Source organism: Epargyreus clarus, unplaced genomic scaffold, assembly GCF_041222505.1.
Source record: "Epargyreus clarus isolate Ecla_fem2 unplaced genomic scaffold, WU_Ecla_fem_2.2 ptg000014l, whole genome shotgun sequence".
Classification (NCBI taxonomy): Eukaryota; Metazoa; Arthropoda; class Insecta; order Lepidoptera; family Hesperiidae; genus Epargyreus; species Epargyreus clarus.
The window spans coordinates 11,376,575-11,395,772 of record NW_027332222.1 but is presented as its reverse complement, the minus strand read 5'-3'; the positions used below and the strand labels follow the sequence as shown (position 1 = coordinate 11,395,772).

Sequence of the window (19,198 nt, the reverse complement as noted above, 5' to 3'; positions counted from 1 at the left end):
TCAACGAATGTCGCCGAATAATTAATTGAGGGCGTGAAATTCAATACATTAGCTCTTGTAGCCCGGTTAACGAACCGTTAATAGACGTCGATTTGTCTACTCCAGAACATGAATACTTAATTAGGACTAAGTGCGCCGGCTTATATAAATTTTATTAGGGTTATTATTATTGTAGGTAAAATACAACCTTTATAACAAACTTCCTAAAGTGCCTTTTTAGTTCAAAGTCAAATCAGGTCAAATCTTGTAACTAGGTGTCCCTGTAGTTCCGAGACCAGAAAAGGGCTACGGCATCCGTTGCCTGTCGTGAGAAGCGACTAAAAGGGGCTTCCGGGGTTGCGGGTGGCAAGAGTGGAAGCTCGAACCGCCCGGACAGCGACCCTGGAAAGGACGGCGGTTGTGTGGTCGCATACCTTCGTGCACACCAGACGGTGTGGCGAGCGGCACGCTCACCTGGGCGGAGCCCGATGGGACAACGCGCTAAGAGAACTCCGGTTGCGTTCCTCTGGAAATCCCAGAGACCTCTACGCAGCGCCGAGGTCGGCCACCGGGGGGGTTTTAGTGCGGTAAGAATCCTACATAACCCCGTGTCGCTCCCACGGCATAGGATTCCTTTTAAAGGTTTCCCCCACGTTAAAAAAAAGGTGTTCAACCCAGTTCAACCAGTTAAATCCATTGGATTGCGCTATAATTTTACATACGTTTGGTTTGGAGTTTGGATGACAATGTTTGATTAGCTTATTGACGTCATTGTTGATCGAATATGGCGAATGCCCAAAAGGACAACCGATTATATTTAAACACCCCCACGATATGGTTACAAAATGAAAAGGTTTTGTAAGAAGGGTACGAAAATGAAATTATTAAAAATCTATTTTTTTTGTATTTTTTACAAATATATTTAGAAAAACTCTTGATAAAATTCTTGAGAAACAGGCAATAATTCATAAACGAGGATAGTAAGGGAAAAGTTTTCGCACAAAATGACAAATATCTTTATTATACCTTCATGTTTCATGGTGGGACACTAAAAAGTATAGCGGAGACAATCCATCCATCAACTTTTGTAGGTCCACTGCTGAACCGACGAAGCCTTTCATAGATAGTAGACCACTCTGACCTGTCTACTACTATCTATTCTATCTATTCCGTTATATTTTTAGAAATAGATGAAATCCTCTTTCATTGTAGGAATATATTCGCATCTAATAAATGTGCATTTCGTACATTTATTAGCCTCCAAATGTGAAAAGTTTCAACACAATCCTCTATGTAAATTTTCGCATTCAATACCCCAGTTATGTCCGAACTTTATTAACAAACTTTGCTACAAGCTAGCAATGACCGCTTTTCACAAGTATATATTTTTACGTAATATCATTGGTTATGAACCCCAACTAATTGAAATCTCATGCTCATGTAGGAGACCTCACCTAATGTTCGTCACAGATACTTCGAGAACTAAGTTAGAATGTCACATCTAAGCACAATATGTTCTACCACACTTCATAGCAGTAGTATAGCGTTGTGCTGCTGGTATGAGGCAGATACAAATGTATATATGTGAATGCTCTTAGCAACAACATACATTAGATGCCGGAAGCGAGTAGTGTGTGCGGTCCTAATGGACAGGCGCCGAGCAAACAAATGGTATTCAGGGAAACGTTGCTTCACTTGTCAACTTATATGCCAATATTCTTTCGTACGAAGACTATTTGAAGTTTTAAAGCACGGAACTCCATCGGAACGACAAGGGATCGGGATCCCTAGTCGGGCGACCTATTGGATTGGGAAGAATGGCGCATTTGTGCGCTCATACACACCAGATGATATGACAAGCATCTTGCTCATCTGGGGGAGCCTAACGAGGCAAGAAAACTCCAGTTGCCTTCCTATCGTTATTTTACTTTTTAAGGGTCCGTGTCAAAAACAAAAAAGGTCTAACGCATAAAAGTATAAAGCAAATACTCTACGAGCAAAAAAAAACTTTAATGTCAATTGTAGTTTTTTAGCTCCATAATACTTCCTGATATAGTTTAATTAAACAAAGCGCAGGTTTAATTTCTTATCGACTACTAGAAAATTTAGAAGTGTTCATCAAAATTTTAAAGTACCATTAATTACGCAAGAATTAACTGATTGCTATTAATAGATATGATGCTAGATAGGTTAATATATAATTTTCTCATAATCTAATCTCACATAGTCGAATATTAGATTAGAACGAAACTAATTTACTTAAATGACTTGCAAACGATTTACGATAGGTATTATTTACTTCAAATAACACTGCGTAGGTGTTGTACAATATGTATGTTATTATAACACATGCTTGAACATAAACATTTACATGACAGTATAAATTTGCATTCTTCAGTTATTACCTTATAATCATTACCTGTCACAACGCTAAGAAACAGAAAACATTGCTATTTTAATTATATATTATTGTGGGTATCCTTCCTACTATTACAGATTTCAATACTAATTTAATCTCGATTTGAAACTAATCACTTCGCCCACGATAAATTATTTTTCGATTTTACTTAAATAAAACGCAACTACAACTAGGGTTTAAGATAAAACGACTTAAGTAGAACATTAATTTCTACATTTTAAATCTATCAAAAGTAGTTGCAAACTGTTTTTAAAGCCTAAAAAGTTTTGTAAACTATTGTCCTACTACAAAGAATTTTTGTTAGATCTCAAAAATAGCCCTTTTTGGTATGGGATTCAAGAAAATCTTATTTTTCAAACCAGAAGAATCCATATACAAAAAAAAACATTGAAATCAGTTAAGCGGTTTATGAGATAACCGGGTTCATACATAGTTACGTGTGATATTATTATTGTAATGATGATAAGATGATAAGCGTGATACTGGCTAATTAATTTAGGGTATAGGAGATTTTCTTATATTTTACGCTTACGGAATGCTTATTCGATATTTCCAGAATAGAAAAATCGTTAAACTATTTAACACTATGATTTCTAAAATTTTGATTTCACCGTAAATGTCCGTCGGGTACATCATTTCCGTAGTCCTTTGAACGTAGGCGAACCAGTGAACCGTAAAATAAGATTGCTACCTACGAAACATTAAATTAATAATTTAATTTAATGTATTTTCCTATGGTGTTTTTTACGTAACGTGGCGTAAGGGACATCTGAAAGAAAATGTTCTCGTTGTCGTTGAGATTTATAGATTAGAAGTTAAATACTTAGGTATAATGTGTTTTATAAGAGTACCGTTCTTTAGTAAGATACGTTATACGACAATCAAAAGACTAATACAGTCTTGGCTTTAGGGGGCTATATTGCATTTTTTTTACCGTTAACATCCACATTTTATAAATAATGTCAAGTACTTTTGATTATAAAATAAAATAATTAATAATTATCATATAAGTACTATGCATACAAACATTAAAGGTAAAAAACATATATGCGTTCGAATTGAGAAACCTCCTCCTTTTTTGGAGTCGGTTAAAAATAGGTAGGTATATAATAGGTAGGTAAAAAACAAAATAGGTATACAAAACAACGTACGTAACAACGTACAAAACAATTGTAAGGTGCTACTAAACCAATCTCTAGAATATATAGTAAGACAATATGCAAATCGCGGACACTGATCGTTAGTTAAATCTAGGAGAGGCAGCGGAAGCTTAGTCAATGCAATAGCAATGCCAATTCAATCAGCGAATGCTCTGAACGGCTGGATTCACATCTCGATGGCTTTACAGTTCAGTTCAAGTGATGTCGTACCGAAGTCAACGATACTCAACATCGTGTATCGCAGCTTTAGCCATGTGAGATGGCATGTATATTGTATACTTATTTTTTTTATTTTAAAAAAGGACGTTCTGTATTCGACCGCTATTTTGTAAGAAAGTACTGATACAATTCGAATGTAATTTCGGTTATTACCTATTCCCTACGTAGATTTATTTATATACCCATTATCCCAAAACCTGATACATAAAAATCGACATCACTATTATGTCTTCTGTTGGCATCTGACAGTCTTTTCCAAAAGGGCGATAAGATAGATGAGATAAATTACATTAAATTACATGTACGTGTTATATGATATGTTGCATGTTACATGAGTAAATAAGCGCAGATACGTTTATAATTCATGAATAACTAATAAGTACATATGTACACTAAGTTAAAACTCGCGGATTCCTACCTGAGGTCGGCCACAGATGCGCAGCTACCCCTGAGGACTAAGCTGGAACGCCTCGTAAAAGCCTGTCTCCCTTACCACACCTTTCAAACCGGAGCGCAGCAGCGGCTAACACTGCTGTTATTAGGTAGAAATAGGTGTGGCGGTGGTGCCGCCGGAGTCGAACCACAAAGGGTTCTACCACCTTTAAATCTTAATATTTAATAACCACAATTTTAAATTGTGCATCTAGCACATACCTAATCTAATCAATAATAAAAGATTAACCAAAACAGTGACTCGTAGTATACCCAGGATATACATAAATTCGTATGTTATTTTATTACTCTTTACAGCACTTGTTCGAGGGTGGCAATAAAAAAATATTTATTATATTATCTGTGAGAGTCATCAAATCATTTTCATTACCCATAAATCTACAAGATGCTATGCGTTCGTATTCATTTTCATAGATGCCTATTTTTATTATATTTAGTACATCAAAAATGCAAAAAATCTATTTGCCTCTTTGTTTAGATGACCCACGTGACGGAGCGGTCATCATACCGAAGACGCGTAATGGGTTCCTGGTTCGATCCCCGGCCAGACAGACATCTGAATTATGAATTTGGATATATGTTATTTTCTCTTTTATATACTTATTTAAATGTAACTGATTGCTTATAAATCTAGAAAATGAAATGCATTTGAGTTTATTCTCATAGATGTTTATTTTACCAGGTACACTAAAAATAAAAAAAATCAAACTCAATAATCCATTTCGTAATTAAGTAAAATTTGGTACAATGGTTTCTACTCATAGACAACATCTAATCCTTTTAGTGCGAATTTCAAAGACTTTTCTAAAACATCAAACTCTAATGAGATATGTATCATCAGTGCCGCTACCTCTTTCTCCAGAAATTCTTGAACCGGAACGATTCAAGTTCATGAAATTTCTACGAAACACTCTCAAGAAAATTGGTTTGAATAAGAAATGTTCAATATGTTGTGTAGTTTTTGAAATATGGGATATTTTCTGTTACCCGCTATCTTCACTCTCAGAAAAAACTATATTTTTTATAAACCACTGTGAAATAGAAAACGTTATTTCTCGTTTTTATAAAATAAATGCTCGTCGCATCTACGGAACCTTCACTAAGTATGGTCCGACACTTGTTTAGTCGCTTCTTATGTATGTCTACTAGCATGACATAATAATCATTGCTATTAATAGCTGTGATTATGTACGCCGCTTGAGATAACACTTATTAAATCCACTCATAAGATCGTCGATAGCGGACCAAAATGGACGTAGCATTCAGCTCCATATTACAATGGATAATATTATTCATAACAACATGTGTAATTCTTCTGTTTGGCTTCTTCTACCACAAATACAGCTATTGGAAGACGCGTGGTGTGCCTTATGAGAAACCGTTCCTATTTTTCGGCAACTTAAGTTTCGCAATGAGAAAAAGCGTGTGGGATTTTTGCCTGGAAGTGAAAAGGAAACATCCGAGGGATTACGTGGGAATATTCCTGGCGTGGCAGCCGACACTGCTTGTGCAAACCCCGGAACTTGCCCGTCGCATACTGGTGAAGGATCACGAATATTTCCAAGATAGATTTTTGTATTCTCGCAAATCGGATCCGCTTGGTTCGCTCAATTTGTTTACTCTGAAAGTAAGTACTTAAAAATATTAAGAGTACCATTTGATCTTGTCGTTCTAAATATTGTGGTATTGTTTTATTTTTGTATAATATAGATAACAAAAAGGCGCGTCCGATAAGTAGGGGTCTGTGACCATACTCAAATAAGAAAACAGAGCAATATCTTCCTAATTACTTTGTGTATATTACCAATATATTTGTACCTAAGTGAACATATATTTAATTTCCGAGATACACAATCTTCGTCATAAAGTAAATGGAAATAACAAAAACAGTCATATCTCATGACTTTAGTACGTTGTAACACTATTCTTGACATCTCTATTCTAGTACAATGGCATACATTTTTTATGTACGAGTATGTTGACATACGAGAATATTACGAGTGTGTCCGTAGATATGTTTCAAAATATATAGTACGGCTAATGAATGTCCTGTCTTTTATGTAAGGGATACTCACAATAAGCGTTTAACAGGACATTTTGACCCAGCAATGTTATGTGACCAAAGTAAATCATGCTATATTCTCTAAATCATATTATACTTTTGTTACATGATGGATATATTGAAATAATATTCTTGCCATAGATCTCGGTTTTCATGAAAATTACTGATCATATTTATTTTCTTAGAAATCTGAATAAAAAGCCCATCAAGCACGGATTAGAGCCAGGTAAAATATACAATGCTCTATTCTTTGAACAAATTTAGGTATTTTGTTAATTTTAGGAAGATAAAATTAGATATTTATGTTATTACGTTACTTTGGTATTGGAAAGATCTTTAAAAGTTATCAACCCCAACAGAAGGAGAGGACACAAGGTTAAGATAGAGTTGATATTGGTGGAACGACGACGAAAATGTAATTAGAAATTCTATCATAGAGCTTTCATTTCAGAATCCAAAGTGGTCGGAGATGAGACACGAAATCTCCCCAATGTTTACGGCGAATCGGCTGAAGAACTACACGAAGCTGATGAACATGAACGCCGTTGAGTTGGTGCGGAAGATACAACGCGACTACGTCGACGCCAAAAAAACTGTCGACTTAAAGGTAATGAAAGATTTTTTATAATATAGGAAGTAGCAGAGGAGCTTGCAGTTCACCTGATGGTAAGTGGCTACTGCCACCCATGGACATCGACCCCTGATAGGTATTCCTATCTATAGGTATAGGTAGATTCCTGAGGTCGGCCACAGATGCGCCGCTACCCCTGAGGGCTAAGCTGGAATGCCTCGAAAAACTATGTCCCCCTTACCACACCCAAACCAGAATACCGTAGCGCTTAACACTGTTCTTATGAGGCAGATAATGTAAGGGTTCTACCACCTTCAAAAATTAATAAATGAATATTAAATATTAGTTTAAAAAAACTAAAAATAAACACGCTTTTATTGCTAATCGAACTAAAAACTAGAAAATATTTTTTAATAACAAAGATTTTAAGAGTAAAGAGTTTCTTTTTCTTTATATTTTTATTGAACCACTTTATTTTATTTTAAAATGTGGACTAATAAATCAAATTATTCCAAAATGCCATTAAGGCCCAGCTGTGTAGCGCACATAAATAGCTAGATGGAATAAATTAATTGCGAGAATCAATATTTACCAACTCTTTCAGCTGACTTTATTAAATTCCCTCTTTGTGTCGTACATTTGACTACTTTAAGTGTCACTAAGGAACAAGTATTTAGGGTTTTAAAAAGACTTGACATTACTAAAGGGGCTGGCGCAGATGGAGTGCCTTCCATCTTCGTTGCGAAATGCGCTAGCGCACTCACTTTACCCCTCTGGATAATCATAAATGAATCGTTACATTCTGGTATATTTCCTAGCGTGTGGAAGGAATCACTGGTAATCCCTTTGTTGAAAAGTGGTGATGCCAGCTTTGTAGAGAATTACAGGCCAATTTCTATCATTCCTGTATTTGCAAAAGTCTTCGAGAGTCAAGTATGTCCTGTTCTTGCTTGGCATTTTAAAAGACTTGTTATGCCAGAACAACATGGCTTTGTGAAAGCAAGATCTACCGCAACCAATTTAGTTTCCTTTGTCGAGGACCTTGCTGAGGATGTTGACCGTGGACAGTCTGTTGATGTTATTTACACTGACTTCAGCAAGGCCTTCGACAAAGTGAGCCATGAAATATTGTTAAGAAAACTTTCATCTTGTGGAATTGCCGGAAATTTACTACAATGGTGCCGATCTTATTTAGAGAATAGGAAATCTATGGTTGTGGTGGGCGGTTACAGGTCCGAGCCTTTTGTTACACTATCTGGTGTTCCTCAGGGCTCGCATCTGGGACCCCTGTTGTTTAATTATTTTATTAACGACATCAATGAATGTTTCGAACACTCGAAATTTTTAATGTTTGCCGATGATCTAAAATTTTATGCCAAAGTAAACTCAGTAGAGGATAGTATATTACTTCAGATGGACTTGGATAGACTCGTGTTATGGAGCAAGTTGAATGGTATGGATTTAAATGTTAAAAAATGTCAAGTGATTTGTTTTACTAGGAAAAATACAACTGTTCCTCGTTCATATCTCATAAACGGCGTACCTCTTGATGAGACAGACAGTATTCGGGATTTGGGAGTAACTCTAGATAGGAAATTACGTTTTAACATTCACGTTGATAATATAGTAAAAAAAGGATTTAAAACATTGGGTTTTGTTTTGCGAACTTGTAGAGAATTCAAAAACCCAGGTACTAAGATCGCGATATACAACTCTCTTGTTCGCAGCGGACTCGATTACTGTAGCGTGGTTTGGAATCCATACTACGATGTATATAACAAACGCATAGAGAGGGTTCAGAAGCGGTTTTTATGGCACTTAGTGTATAGTTGCAATTTAGCTAAAGTTTTACCAAGCTATATTGACCGATTACGCTACTTTAGTCTGACATCTCTATACCATCGAAGGAACCTGCTGGATAATATGTTTCTCTATAAACTCGTTAATGGGCATATTGATGATAGTTATTTGGTTTCTCAGATAAATATATCTGTGCCAAGAGTATTGCCTAGACATATGAAGTACACTCCTTTTCTAACTAAATCGGCCAAATCTAATTTAGGGCATAACTCTCCTTTAAATAGATCAGTCAGAAGCTATAATGTCATTCATCACCGCAATGCAGACATTTCTCCATGCAGTGTACATGGTAAAGAACAGTCACACCCTCAGAATAGCATAGATATTTTCTCAAATAGCATGTACAATTTTAAGCATAACCTAATTAACATTTTGAAATAAATTTCTAAATTTTTAATTACTTTTATGATTGTTTATTTTCTTTTTGTATGTAATAATGCAAAAATTTTTTTTTTCATCAATGTATTTTTATAATAATAATCAACATTTAATTTATAATTGTTATGAGAAATTTAAGTGTTAACATTTTACAATTATTTCATTAATTTATATTTACAATTTTATTCCATTCTTTCCATTTAATTTGTATACTATTTTATGTTATTCTATTATTTGCATTGTAGTTTGCACCTATAATTGAGGTAGCACTTGTACCTGTGTCTTATTTCCTTTTGTGTACCTTTACCGATTGTTGGTGTATACTTTGTTGGTGTAACATAATAATAATAATAATAAATAATAATAATAAATAAATAAATTCATTTAGAATAACTTATAATAGGAAAAATGATAGAACCGGTAAAGTTTGACGCCTTCTTCTAGAGTTAAGCATTTCTTGGTGACATATGCGGAGACAGATAACACATGATCACATAATATGAAAAGATCTTCAGGAGCGGAAAGCACCTCTGACCGACTTCAGATTGAAACTTAGTCTTTATGGACATACATACGTGGGTGGCAATGACTATTTACCAACAGGTGGACTGCATGCGTTTGCCATTAATTTAAAAATCTATTATCAATTAAAAGAAAAATCGGTCGATTATATTTTTACCACGCTTTTATTAGCTTAACCTGTATGTAACGGAATCTTTGAACTCGATTTTTACCCACTTTGAACGGTTCGATTAATTTAAAATTTTGAACAATTATCAAGAACCGATGACAATACACTAATTAATAATTTTATCCCATTCTCCTCATCAGTGTCGTCAGGAATCAGGATTAACGATTTTCCTTGTGGGATTTTAGTTTTTTAACTTCATAGTTTATAGTTATTTTTATTCGCAGGAACTATTTTCTATGTACGCGTCTGACACAGTAGCGTATACTGCATTTGGGATACGAGTGAGCGTATTAAACGACCAACCATCTCCATTGTGGTATATTACCAGCCATATGGTTAAATGGACCTTCTGGCGCGGCTTTGAATTCACTATGATCTTTTTAATTCCGGCTGTAGCTGCAATATTAAAGTAAGTGGTTCGATACCGGCGGTACCGACGTCTCATCTATTTCTACCCAATAAAAACAGTTGATTACAGAGATCCATGGGCAGCAGTGGTCATTTACCATCAAGTGTGCTCGTTTGTTACTTCTACAGTATATAAAAATACTGCTTCGCATTATTCCAATACCGACTGGTATAGAAAGGTACAAGTTAGGCAGTTTCCGTGACAGTTGTTTAGGCCGCTACGGACGGTCTGACATAGTTTAATTTCTTTAACGTCAGCTTTGGAGCCTTCCGATGCACGCAAACATCGAAAAAATTGCTTCTAGCGGACACAAAAATTAAACTTACTAATGACTTTTGAATACTTGCGAAGTTTTGAACATCTTTTTTTAGGTTTTGTTTCTTTTCGACAAACGCTACTGAGTACATCAAAAAAATTTTCTGGGATGTCGTTAACGATCGGAATAAAGTTGGGAAATCAAGTGACAAGGATCTCGTAAATCACTTGCTTAAATTAAAAGAAAATCTGAAACTTCCCGCTGATTCTGGATCTGGTAAGTTGAGACATTAATGTAAGGAAGTTTATGCCGAATCACGGTTCAAATAGAAATACGTATATTATGGCGCTACGTGCATTCAACTAGGCCTCAGAATTTCCTAGCGTGATTTTTTTAATTGAAGTCAGTTATTGATCCTGTAGTGGATAAAGTAAATACGCTTTGCGGCGTAATACAAGCAAAATATAATTAGCGTACGCTATAAGTAAATTTCATTTTAAATCTCCGATAATTATGATTCGTAGGTAATATAACCCTTTGTCCCTGTAGTTCCGGGACTAGAATAGGGCTACGGTATCCCCTGCCTGTCGTAGGAGGCGACTAAAAGGGGGCTTCCGGGGTTGCGGACGGCAAGAGTGGGAGCTCGAACCGTCCAGCAAGTGACCCCGGGAAGGACGGCGGTATGTGTGGTCGCATACCGTCGTAAACATACATGGTGTGGGAGGAGCGAAAACTGCTCCCCCAGGGTAGAGCCCGTTGGGCATCGCGCTTGGAGGGCTCCGGTTGTGTTCCGTTGGAGATCCCGGAGTTCTCCAACAAGCGTTGAGGACGGCCACCGGGGGGGTTTTAGTGCGGTAAAAATCCCACATAACCCGGCGTCGCTCCCACGTCGTCGGGTACCTTTTGAAGGTTTCCCCCTCGAGAAAAAAAGAAAAAAAAAAAAAAAAAAAAAGGTAATATAACCCTTATTGCTTAGACTCCGAATACAACTATTACGTCTGAATTCTCCCTAATACCAGCAGTGTGAAGCGCTGAATTCTATTTAGAAGACTAACGACTATAGCCATATATTCGTAGGCGCCATCGCCCATACATTATCGTGTACGAAGCGCGCACAAATGTAGTGCCGGCGCTATTCGTCAACCCACTGATTTATTAGACACTGAGATTTCACATGTACACAGTGCCTTATAAACCAATCTGTACTCCTTAATATACACTACTTATCATGAGATTCGTGTGGATAGTAGTAGTGTAGTAGTATAGTATACAGGGTGAATTTTTCAAATAGGCCATCAGGGCCAAGTCCGGGACTATAAGGATTGGCAAAAAATGCTGAAAGGAGTTACGAGGTCGATTTTGATAAAAAAATTAAAATGGGTCATTACTTTTTTATATATCTTTTTCCCTGACCGGGAATCGAAAGAGTTCATTTTGGAAAAAAATACAACCTCTATATTATTCCACTATCTGATAGGTTCGCTTGTAAGGATCAAATACTGGGAAGTAATGTTGTGTGACAAATTAAAGGAAAAGGAAAATTTTGAAGAAAATACAAATTCTACGAGGTATTCTACGAAGAAATTACGAATTTTTAGAAGCGACCAAAATTAGACTCTATACATAATTTTCCAGAATTAGCCGACAACCTGATGTTAGCTCAAGCTGCTGTGTTCATTCTGGGAGCTATCGAAACTTCATCCACAACACTCTCCTACGCTCTCCACGAATTAGCTTACAACCCTGAAGCGCAGGTATTAAAAACTACTAATTTGTCCTAATTACATTACATAATAGATAATTTTTATATTTTAAAATAAATATGAGGTATGTTCTTTAAAATGTGTATACGAAGGTAACAATTGTAAATTTGTAAAGCTTAAACAGCGCTTTAAAGTTTACTTACACAATAATTGTTTATATAAAACCGATTATGTAAATATTTATACTGTTATACACATAAAACGTATGACCTTAATAGCCTTAATACTGAAAATGAATACCCAACTTCGAACATATGACCTTAATAGGGGAATTCATACGTAATTTTCATACAAATGCGATAAAGCGCAGTATTCAACGTACTGAATTGATTTTTACTTTTTACAGGAGAAGCTCTTTAACGAGGTCAGTGAAGCGATGGAGCGAAGTGGAAAAGATGTTTTGGAATATGAAGAATTAGTGGAATTGAAATATTTAAGCGCTTGTATTAATGGCAAGTCATCAACAAGCTTTAGATTGTTGTCATCTAAGTCATACGCCAACCTTATTTCTTTAAGTATAAAAGCACAAGTAAATCTAGAAGACTTTTATTTGTCGCGTTCTTCCTTTAAACGTGTGGTAAACGGACTTACAACAATGAAACATGTGGTAGACGTACTTAAATAGACAAGGAGTTCCAACTTAGCTCTCAGGAGTACCAATTCTTCTGTGACTGACGTTGGAAAGATCTTATTAGTCTTTTTTTGAGTTGTCCGTGGATGAATGACCACTTACTATTAGGTTTATTGATATATTTACTTCTTATGTATATTCTTTAATTAATTCATAAATTTAAAAATGTTACAATTTGACTTCAATTTTTGTTCTAACTTTGGTTATTTCATTTGTTCTTTTAACTCAGTTTTTGTTGATTTCAGAGACTCTACGTAAATATCCACCTGTGGCTTATCTAGACAGGCAATGCTCCAAAAAATACAAGTTAAACGATGAACTGATAATAGAGAAGGGAGTTCCGGTATTTGTAAACGTACTAGCTATACATTATGACGAAAATATCTATCCCGAGCCGGAAAAATGGCGTCCGGAAAGAATGAACGCTTCATCTGACAATGATAATCTTAATTTCACCTTTTTACCATTTGGTGAGGGACCCCGCTTTTGCATAGGTAAGATATTTAATTCCAAATTTATTTTGGGTATGGTACGCAAATCTCCGGCTTTTGTAAACATATTTGGGGTTTGAGGTATTCTTTTTTGTTTCGCATGGAAAAATGAATATGGAATCTCGCTGAAATACTACACTACGAAACAGACAATACAATCGTATCATATTATTTATACAGATATTTTACTGATTTGTTTTGAATAAATCTTTGAAACGACTGAACCGATTTTAATAAAAAAAATTTCACCTATGGTATACAGACATAGATTAGTAAAGATACTTCGCCGCCTTGAAATTGAATGAAGCCACAAATTGCTTATTGTCGTAAGTTCTTTTTTTGAATTCTTGACAAATAAAAACATTTTTAGAGAAAATTTACGAATAAATAACTAATACTGCGTAATTTACATGAATTTACATAATAAATAAATAATTATTTCAAATATTTTAGGGATATTTTAGCACGGAGACGTGGCAAAACTTTTTTACGCAAGTATTTCAATTCTCAAAACTGGGTACATTCTCTAGTTAGGAGTGAGTAATCTTTACTAATCTATGTATACAGATAAAAATTTTCGCCGAGATTTTAATATCATATATTTCAACTATTATCATTATATTCACAATAAATTATTTTTTTCAGGCAAACGTTATGGCCTGATGCAAGTCCGAGCAGGTATCGCACAGATTATATTAAAGTACCAACTGAAACCGGCTGTCCCATACAACATTAAAACTGACCCCTATAGTGTCATGTTATCACCTGAAAAATGTAGTGTTAAATTTGTCGAACGTTAAATAAACATTACATTTATTCGTATTTAGACTGTATATATTACTAATTACATAAAATTAAAGTAAAAAGCTATAAATGCAAGTATAAACTTTTTTACAAAATTTACACGTATAAAAAACGAAAATATAAAAACAAAAACACTACCATAAAAAAATGTCACCATCACTGTCTTTTGGGCACGGTTCCCAAGACGCTGGCAGCATTTCCTCTTTGAATTGCCATAGCAATTCTCTGAACGAAATGCACGAAATAATGTAACCTTAAATTATAAAATAATAATAATAATAATAATAATTTCTGATCCATAGAGAAAGAAATCAGATAGGCGCCTAACAGGTAATATTTTTTCATAGATAGTCTGTGCACCAGGCGCCACGCTCTGATTGGTTGGAAACCAATATTATTCTTGTGGGCTGGCGAAAGTTCTATGTGTAATTTGAATGAGCTAAAAATTCTAGATGTATCTAGAATTAGACGTCTATTTGAGTACCTTTCTCCCTATATTTATTAAAATTAATAAACTATTATAACATATTTTTAAAAATCGTTGTTTTATTAATTTGTATTTTAGCAAGTGCACTCCAGACAATCCCAGTTTTAGGCAAGACCAACAGTGGACACGGGCAGAAATGGTCTAGTGGACGTATCGACAGTTCGACAATATCAGATTATTATAAAATAATAACAATGAGGATTAAAATGATTACTCATAATGAGTAATGATATACTTAACGTACGTCATGGGATTAATTTTCGCGCGACATTTATTTTAGACACACTTGGTCGGGCATGAAATACCATACTATAAAAAGGATAACAAAATTCGTAATAAGATTAGGAAGAAGTTTTCGCGAATCGATAGATACTCTGCTTACATTGTAAACCGTTATACTTAATGTAAGCATTTATATCAGAATGACTTAAAACTCGATCTCAGTAGAAAAGTCCGAGGGTCGAATCCTGATCCAGACCTGAGAAAATAAATTGAGGCCCCCAGTCTAAAAAATTGATTTGATTTTACAAAATTACATATTACTCATACGTACTGACTTATACGCTGCCGAAAAATATGTATTCCAGTAATGATGATGAGTCCGGTGACCTTTTTTTTAGCTAGTAGCAACTGCGTTTAGGCCCCCCCCCCCCAGGACCGGGGGCCCGGGGTGAACCGCCCCTTCCGCCCCCCTCCCTTAGTCCGCTAGGGCTGGAAAGTCTTCATGATCTGAAAGTTTTGATATGAATTGGATAGAAATACAACTATCATATGAATTCCTGTTTTATAGTAGCGGTATATTGCGCATAGCCCCGCGGCATGTATATTGTAAGCCAGCTACAAAGTTAAACAACGTCAGGTGCTATAGCATAGGTGATAGCTAGCGGCTAAATGCACGCTACCCAGCCTCGAAGCCGTAAATCAATATTCTCGGTATTTATTGCACGACTCATGATGCGAAGCATCAGAGAGTGCTTTACGATCGAAAAATTTTTTTCGCTTCATTTTGGCGGCTATTTTTATTATTATAGCCTTGATCGTTCACGGAATCAAGATATTTTGCATACTTTTGTCGAGATAATTTAATGGAGATTAATTCCATACTTTTTAAAAATTGATTTACTGCAATAGAATTGGAAAAAAACAACAAAATAGGTCAAAAAATTTTCCTGTCCGTCATGTGTGAAACCTGAAAACACTGTAACTTGTGAAAAAATCCATCATTTGAGTTAATTTTTTTTTTTAAATTCTAATCGACGATTGTAGGTCACTGAATGCGAATGATTAATTAATTCAGTGTCGTTTAATTGCAATTAATAAAAAACGAAAACTACAAGACTGTATATCTATAGATATTATGTACATTTATTCCACCAGGGGCGCTTGTGCAGTACCTTCTTCCTACTACAGCTGTTTTTTCGGCAATTAATTTTGAACAACTTAAGTTTTTTTTTTTTTATATTTCATAATTAAATGAGCATTATGAGTCGTGCACTTTTGGATTTTCCAAACTTTATCAAATCAAATCAAATCAAAATGTTTTATTCAAAATAGGTTCTTTACAGAGCACTTTATGAATGTCAGTAAAACTACCTACACTTCACAAGGTGTTTTGTTATGGAGAAGAAGCGGCGAAAGAAACTCCATAACACACATCTTTTAAAAAAATGATTTTTACAATGTTAAACTTAACCTAATGGTACATGTGGAGCTGGAACTACTTCTACTGGTTTTGTCAGTCAAATAATCACTTAGTTTATAGTACGCTTTTTTACATAGCATTTGTTTAACGACATGTTTGAACTTTTTTTCTGTGAGATTCAAAATGTGGTCTGGTATTTTATTGTAGTAGCGAATACAGTTACCCATGAAAGAACTAGCCACCTTACATAATCTATGTTTAGGAATTGCTAATTTATTTCTATTTCTAGTATTAAAGTTATGGTAGTTACTATTTTTTTCAAACATATCAGTGTGTTTTCTTATGTACATAATATTTTCATAGGTGTATTGACTATGCACCTATGTAGGAAACAGTTCTCTCAGGGATTCACCACGTCGCAGACTATATATTGACCTTATTGCTCTTTTTTGAATAGTAAATATATAGTCTATGTCAGCAGCATTACCCCACAGCAGAATGCCATAAGACATAATGCTGTGAAAGTAACTGAAATAGACAAGGCTGGCAGTGGGGATGTCAGTTAACTGTGGAAAACCGTGCTGGTAGCAAAGTTAAATAAAATGTTAGATGTAATCATATTTCTGTAATTTTGTATTTTGTTACTGTTTGTTTTCTCTAATAAATTTAAAAAAAAAACTGTCTAATTCTTCTGACTGCAAAAGCTGCAGTACTAAGTCTGTTGGACAAAGCAGAGATGTGGGAGATGTCACTAAATAACAGTAAAATATTGTATGCAGTTTTCTAGGGAAGTCACAAAGTAAGCGCTTATTTTCCTCTATCAATCCGTACTGGAACCAAGTACGTCATCGATCATCATTTGAAGTTGGTAGAACCCTTTGTAGTACGACTTCAGCAACGCCTCACTACCTATTTCGGCCTAATACTAGCAGTTTTAAGTGCTGCTTGTGGTTTAAAGGGGAAAGTCTTTCGAGGCGTTCTAATTTAGTTCTCAGGGCAACAAGACTTCAGAAAGAACTCTAAGCTGGCTAACTCTACCTTATCTGGGGTTGATTACAAATGTCTATAGGCGACAGTAACCATAATATCAGCTTCATGCTCGTTTGCTTATTCTAGCACATAATCTATAGCCCTTTTATTACCTTATAGCGGAACGAGCTGAAAAACATCTATCTATCATTCTATCATCACTTTTTAATATTTCGGCAGTCAAGCGTGTATAATAATCTTATCTATATCCGTGTAGGAAGACTCCGGATATAACATAATCCCTAAATCCGATTAATCTATAAGGAGCTAACTCGGATTATAATAGCTAGTGTATATGTTGCTTTGCTGTATAGTTTCAGCAAGTCAAAGAAAATCATAACGAAAATTTCTCGATAAACTAAAGGTTGTGACTAGATCTCTCAATCGAGGAGCCCGCGAATCGAATTTAAGCAAGCACCTCGTATTTCTTGATTCTTATATCTGTAACGGTAATGGAAGCGAGGAAGCCTGAGAGTTCCTTAAATAAAATCTCAAGGATGTATAAAGTATCTACCAATTCGCACCTACCAGGGCGATGGAACACGAACTAAACTTCTTTTTTTATAATATGGTGTAGCAGACGAGCATGCAGTCCACCTGATGGTAAGTGGCTACTGCCGCCTATGGACATCTGTAATCAACCCCAGATAGGATTAGATATTCGTACCGGATGATGTCGGCCACAGATGCGCTCCTACCCCTGAGGACTAAGCTGGAACGCCTCGGAAACGTATGTCTCCCTTACCACACCCTTCAAACCAGAACACAGCAGCACTTAACACTCTCGTTATAAGGCAGAAATAGGTGTGCCCTATTTGTTCTTTTCCGTGCCCGGCAGTGGGACAGCAGTGGATGCGGACGATCATATTTATGTTCCTGATCGATTTAAAGTATCACTTATTATCGACTATAAAACTGCAAAAACATCTGATAAAGATTCCTTAATTAATTAATTAAATAAAGCTTCGTCGTTAAGTATTATTGAAGACATTGTAAAAAATTCAAGGGGACGTTAAAAGATTTACGATTTGAAATAGATTAGGGTCCGAGAGAAATTCAATCTATTTAATCATTAAATGATTAAAACAAAAAGCAGGGATGAAAGTAGAATGAAAAACAATGACTTTAAATCGTTCAGACAGGTAAGATAAAGTTCCAACGGTGATTGAAAACTTTGCTTGATCTCTCAAAGTTTTGTCAAGCCCAAGTCACGTCTTGCCGCCGAAGGGAACCTAGGTAAGTCTTTGATCAGATTTCCCAAAGTACACGACACAAGGTAAGCAGATTATTTTCAAGAGATTTAAGTATGTTGGTACTTAAAACTTTATAAGGGAAATTTATACGACAGCATTATTTTGGGTCGACTAACTTGCTTGCTTACTTTTTAAAGTGAGATTTATTATTCATGTCAGCCTATACAGTAAGGCCGTGGGTATTGTAAGAATTCAGCATGGAATACAGGCGACAAATAATGATATTAAATTCACAGGATTCTAATAACTAATGAACGGATTCATGTCAACATATTTTTAAAACTACGTTTTCAACTACTACTACGCTACTTCAGTTTGCTAATTTGATCTAATTTGGCAATTTTACGTTACTACGTAAAAATTAAATATTTCTTCCGGACAAACGTACATTTGACTACTGACTTTATATACTGACAACACATAAATTTGTGAGTTAGGCCCAAAGTCGCGGAATTTGTAAAGTATCGTCCTTTTGGGACGAAAACCCTCAAACGGAAGTTTTACCGAATCCAGTCCCATGAGAATTTTATAAAACTTACCACTCCACACCATACATTTTCCTTCCTGAATAAAAATACTTGACCCATCTCAGATCTGATAATACTTTCCTATTTCGCGTTTAGCCAGTGTCATATAAACAG

General features: G+C 35.4%; 1 protein-coding gene across 1 annotated transcript; it reads left to right on the top strand.

The window, feature by feature from the left end:
• The first annotated feature begins 5,442 nt into the window (after positions 1 to 5,442).
• LOC140747594 (cytochrome P450 6k1-like) lies at positions 5,443 to 14,684 on the top strand. The gene is made up of 8 exons (XM_073080144.1): positions 5,443 to 5,857; positions 6,744 to 6,899; positions 10,017 to 10,201; positions 10,573 to 10,733; positions 12,093 to 12,211; positions 12,567 to 12,672; positions 13,097 to 13,345; positions 13,988 to 14,684. The coding sequence occupies exons 1-8, from the start codon at positions 5,480 to 5,482 to the stop codon at positions 14,140 to 14,142; spliced, it is 1,509 nt and encodes a 502-aa protein (XP_072936245.1). The 5' UTR covers positions 5,443 to 5,479; the 3' UTR covers positions 14,143 to 14,684.
• Positions 14,685 to 19,198: the final 4,514 nt, after the last annotated feature.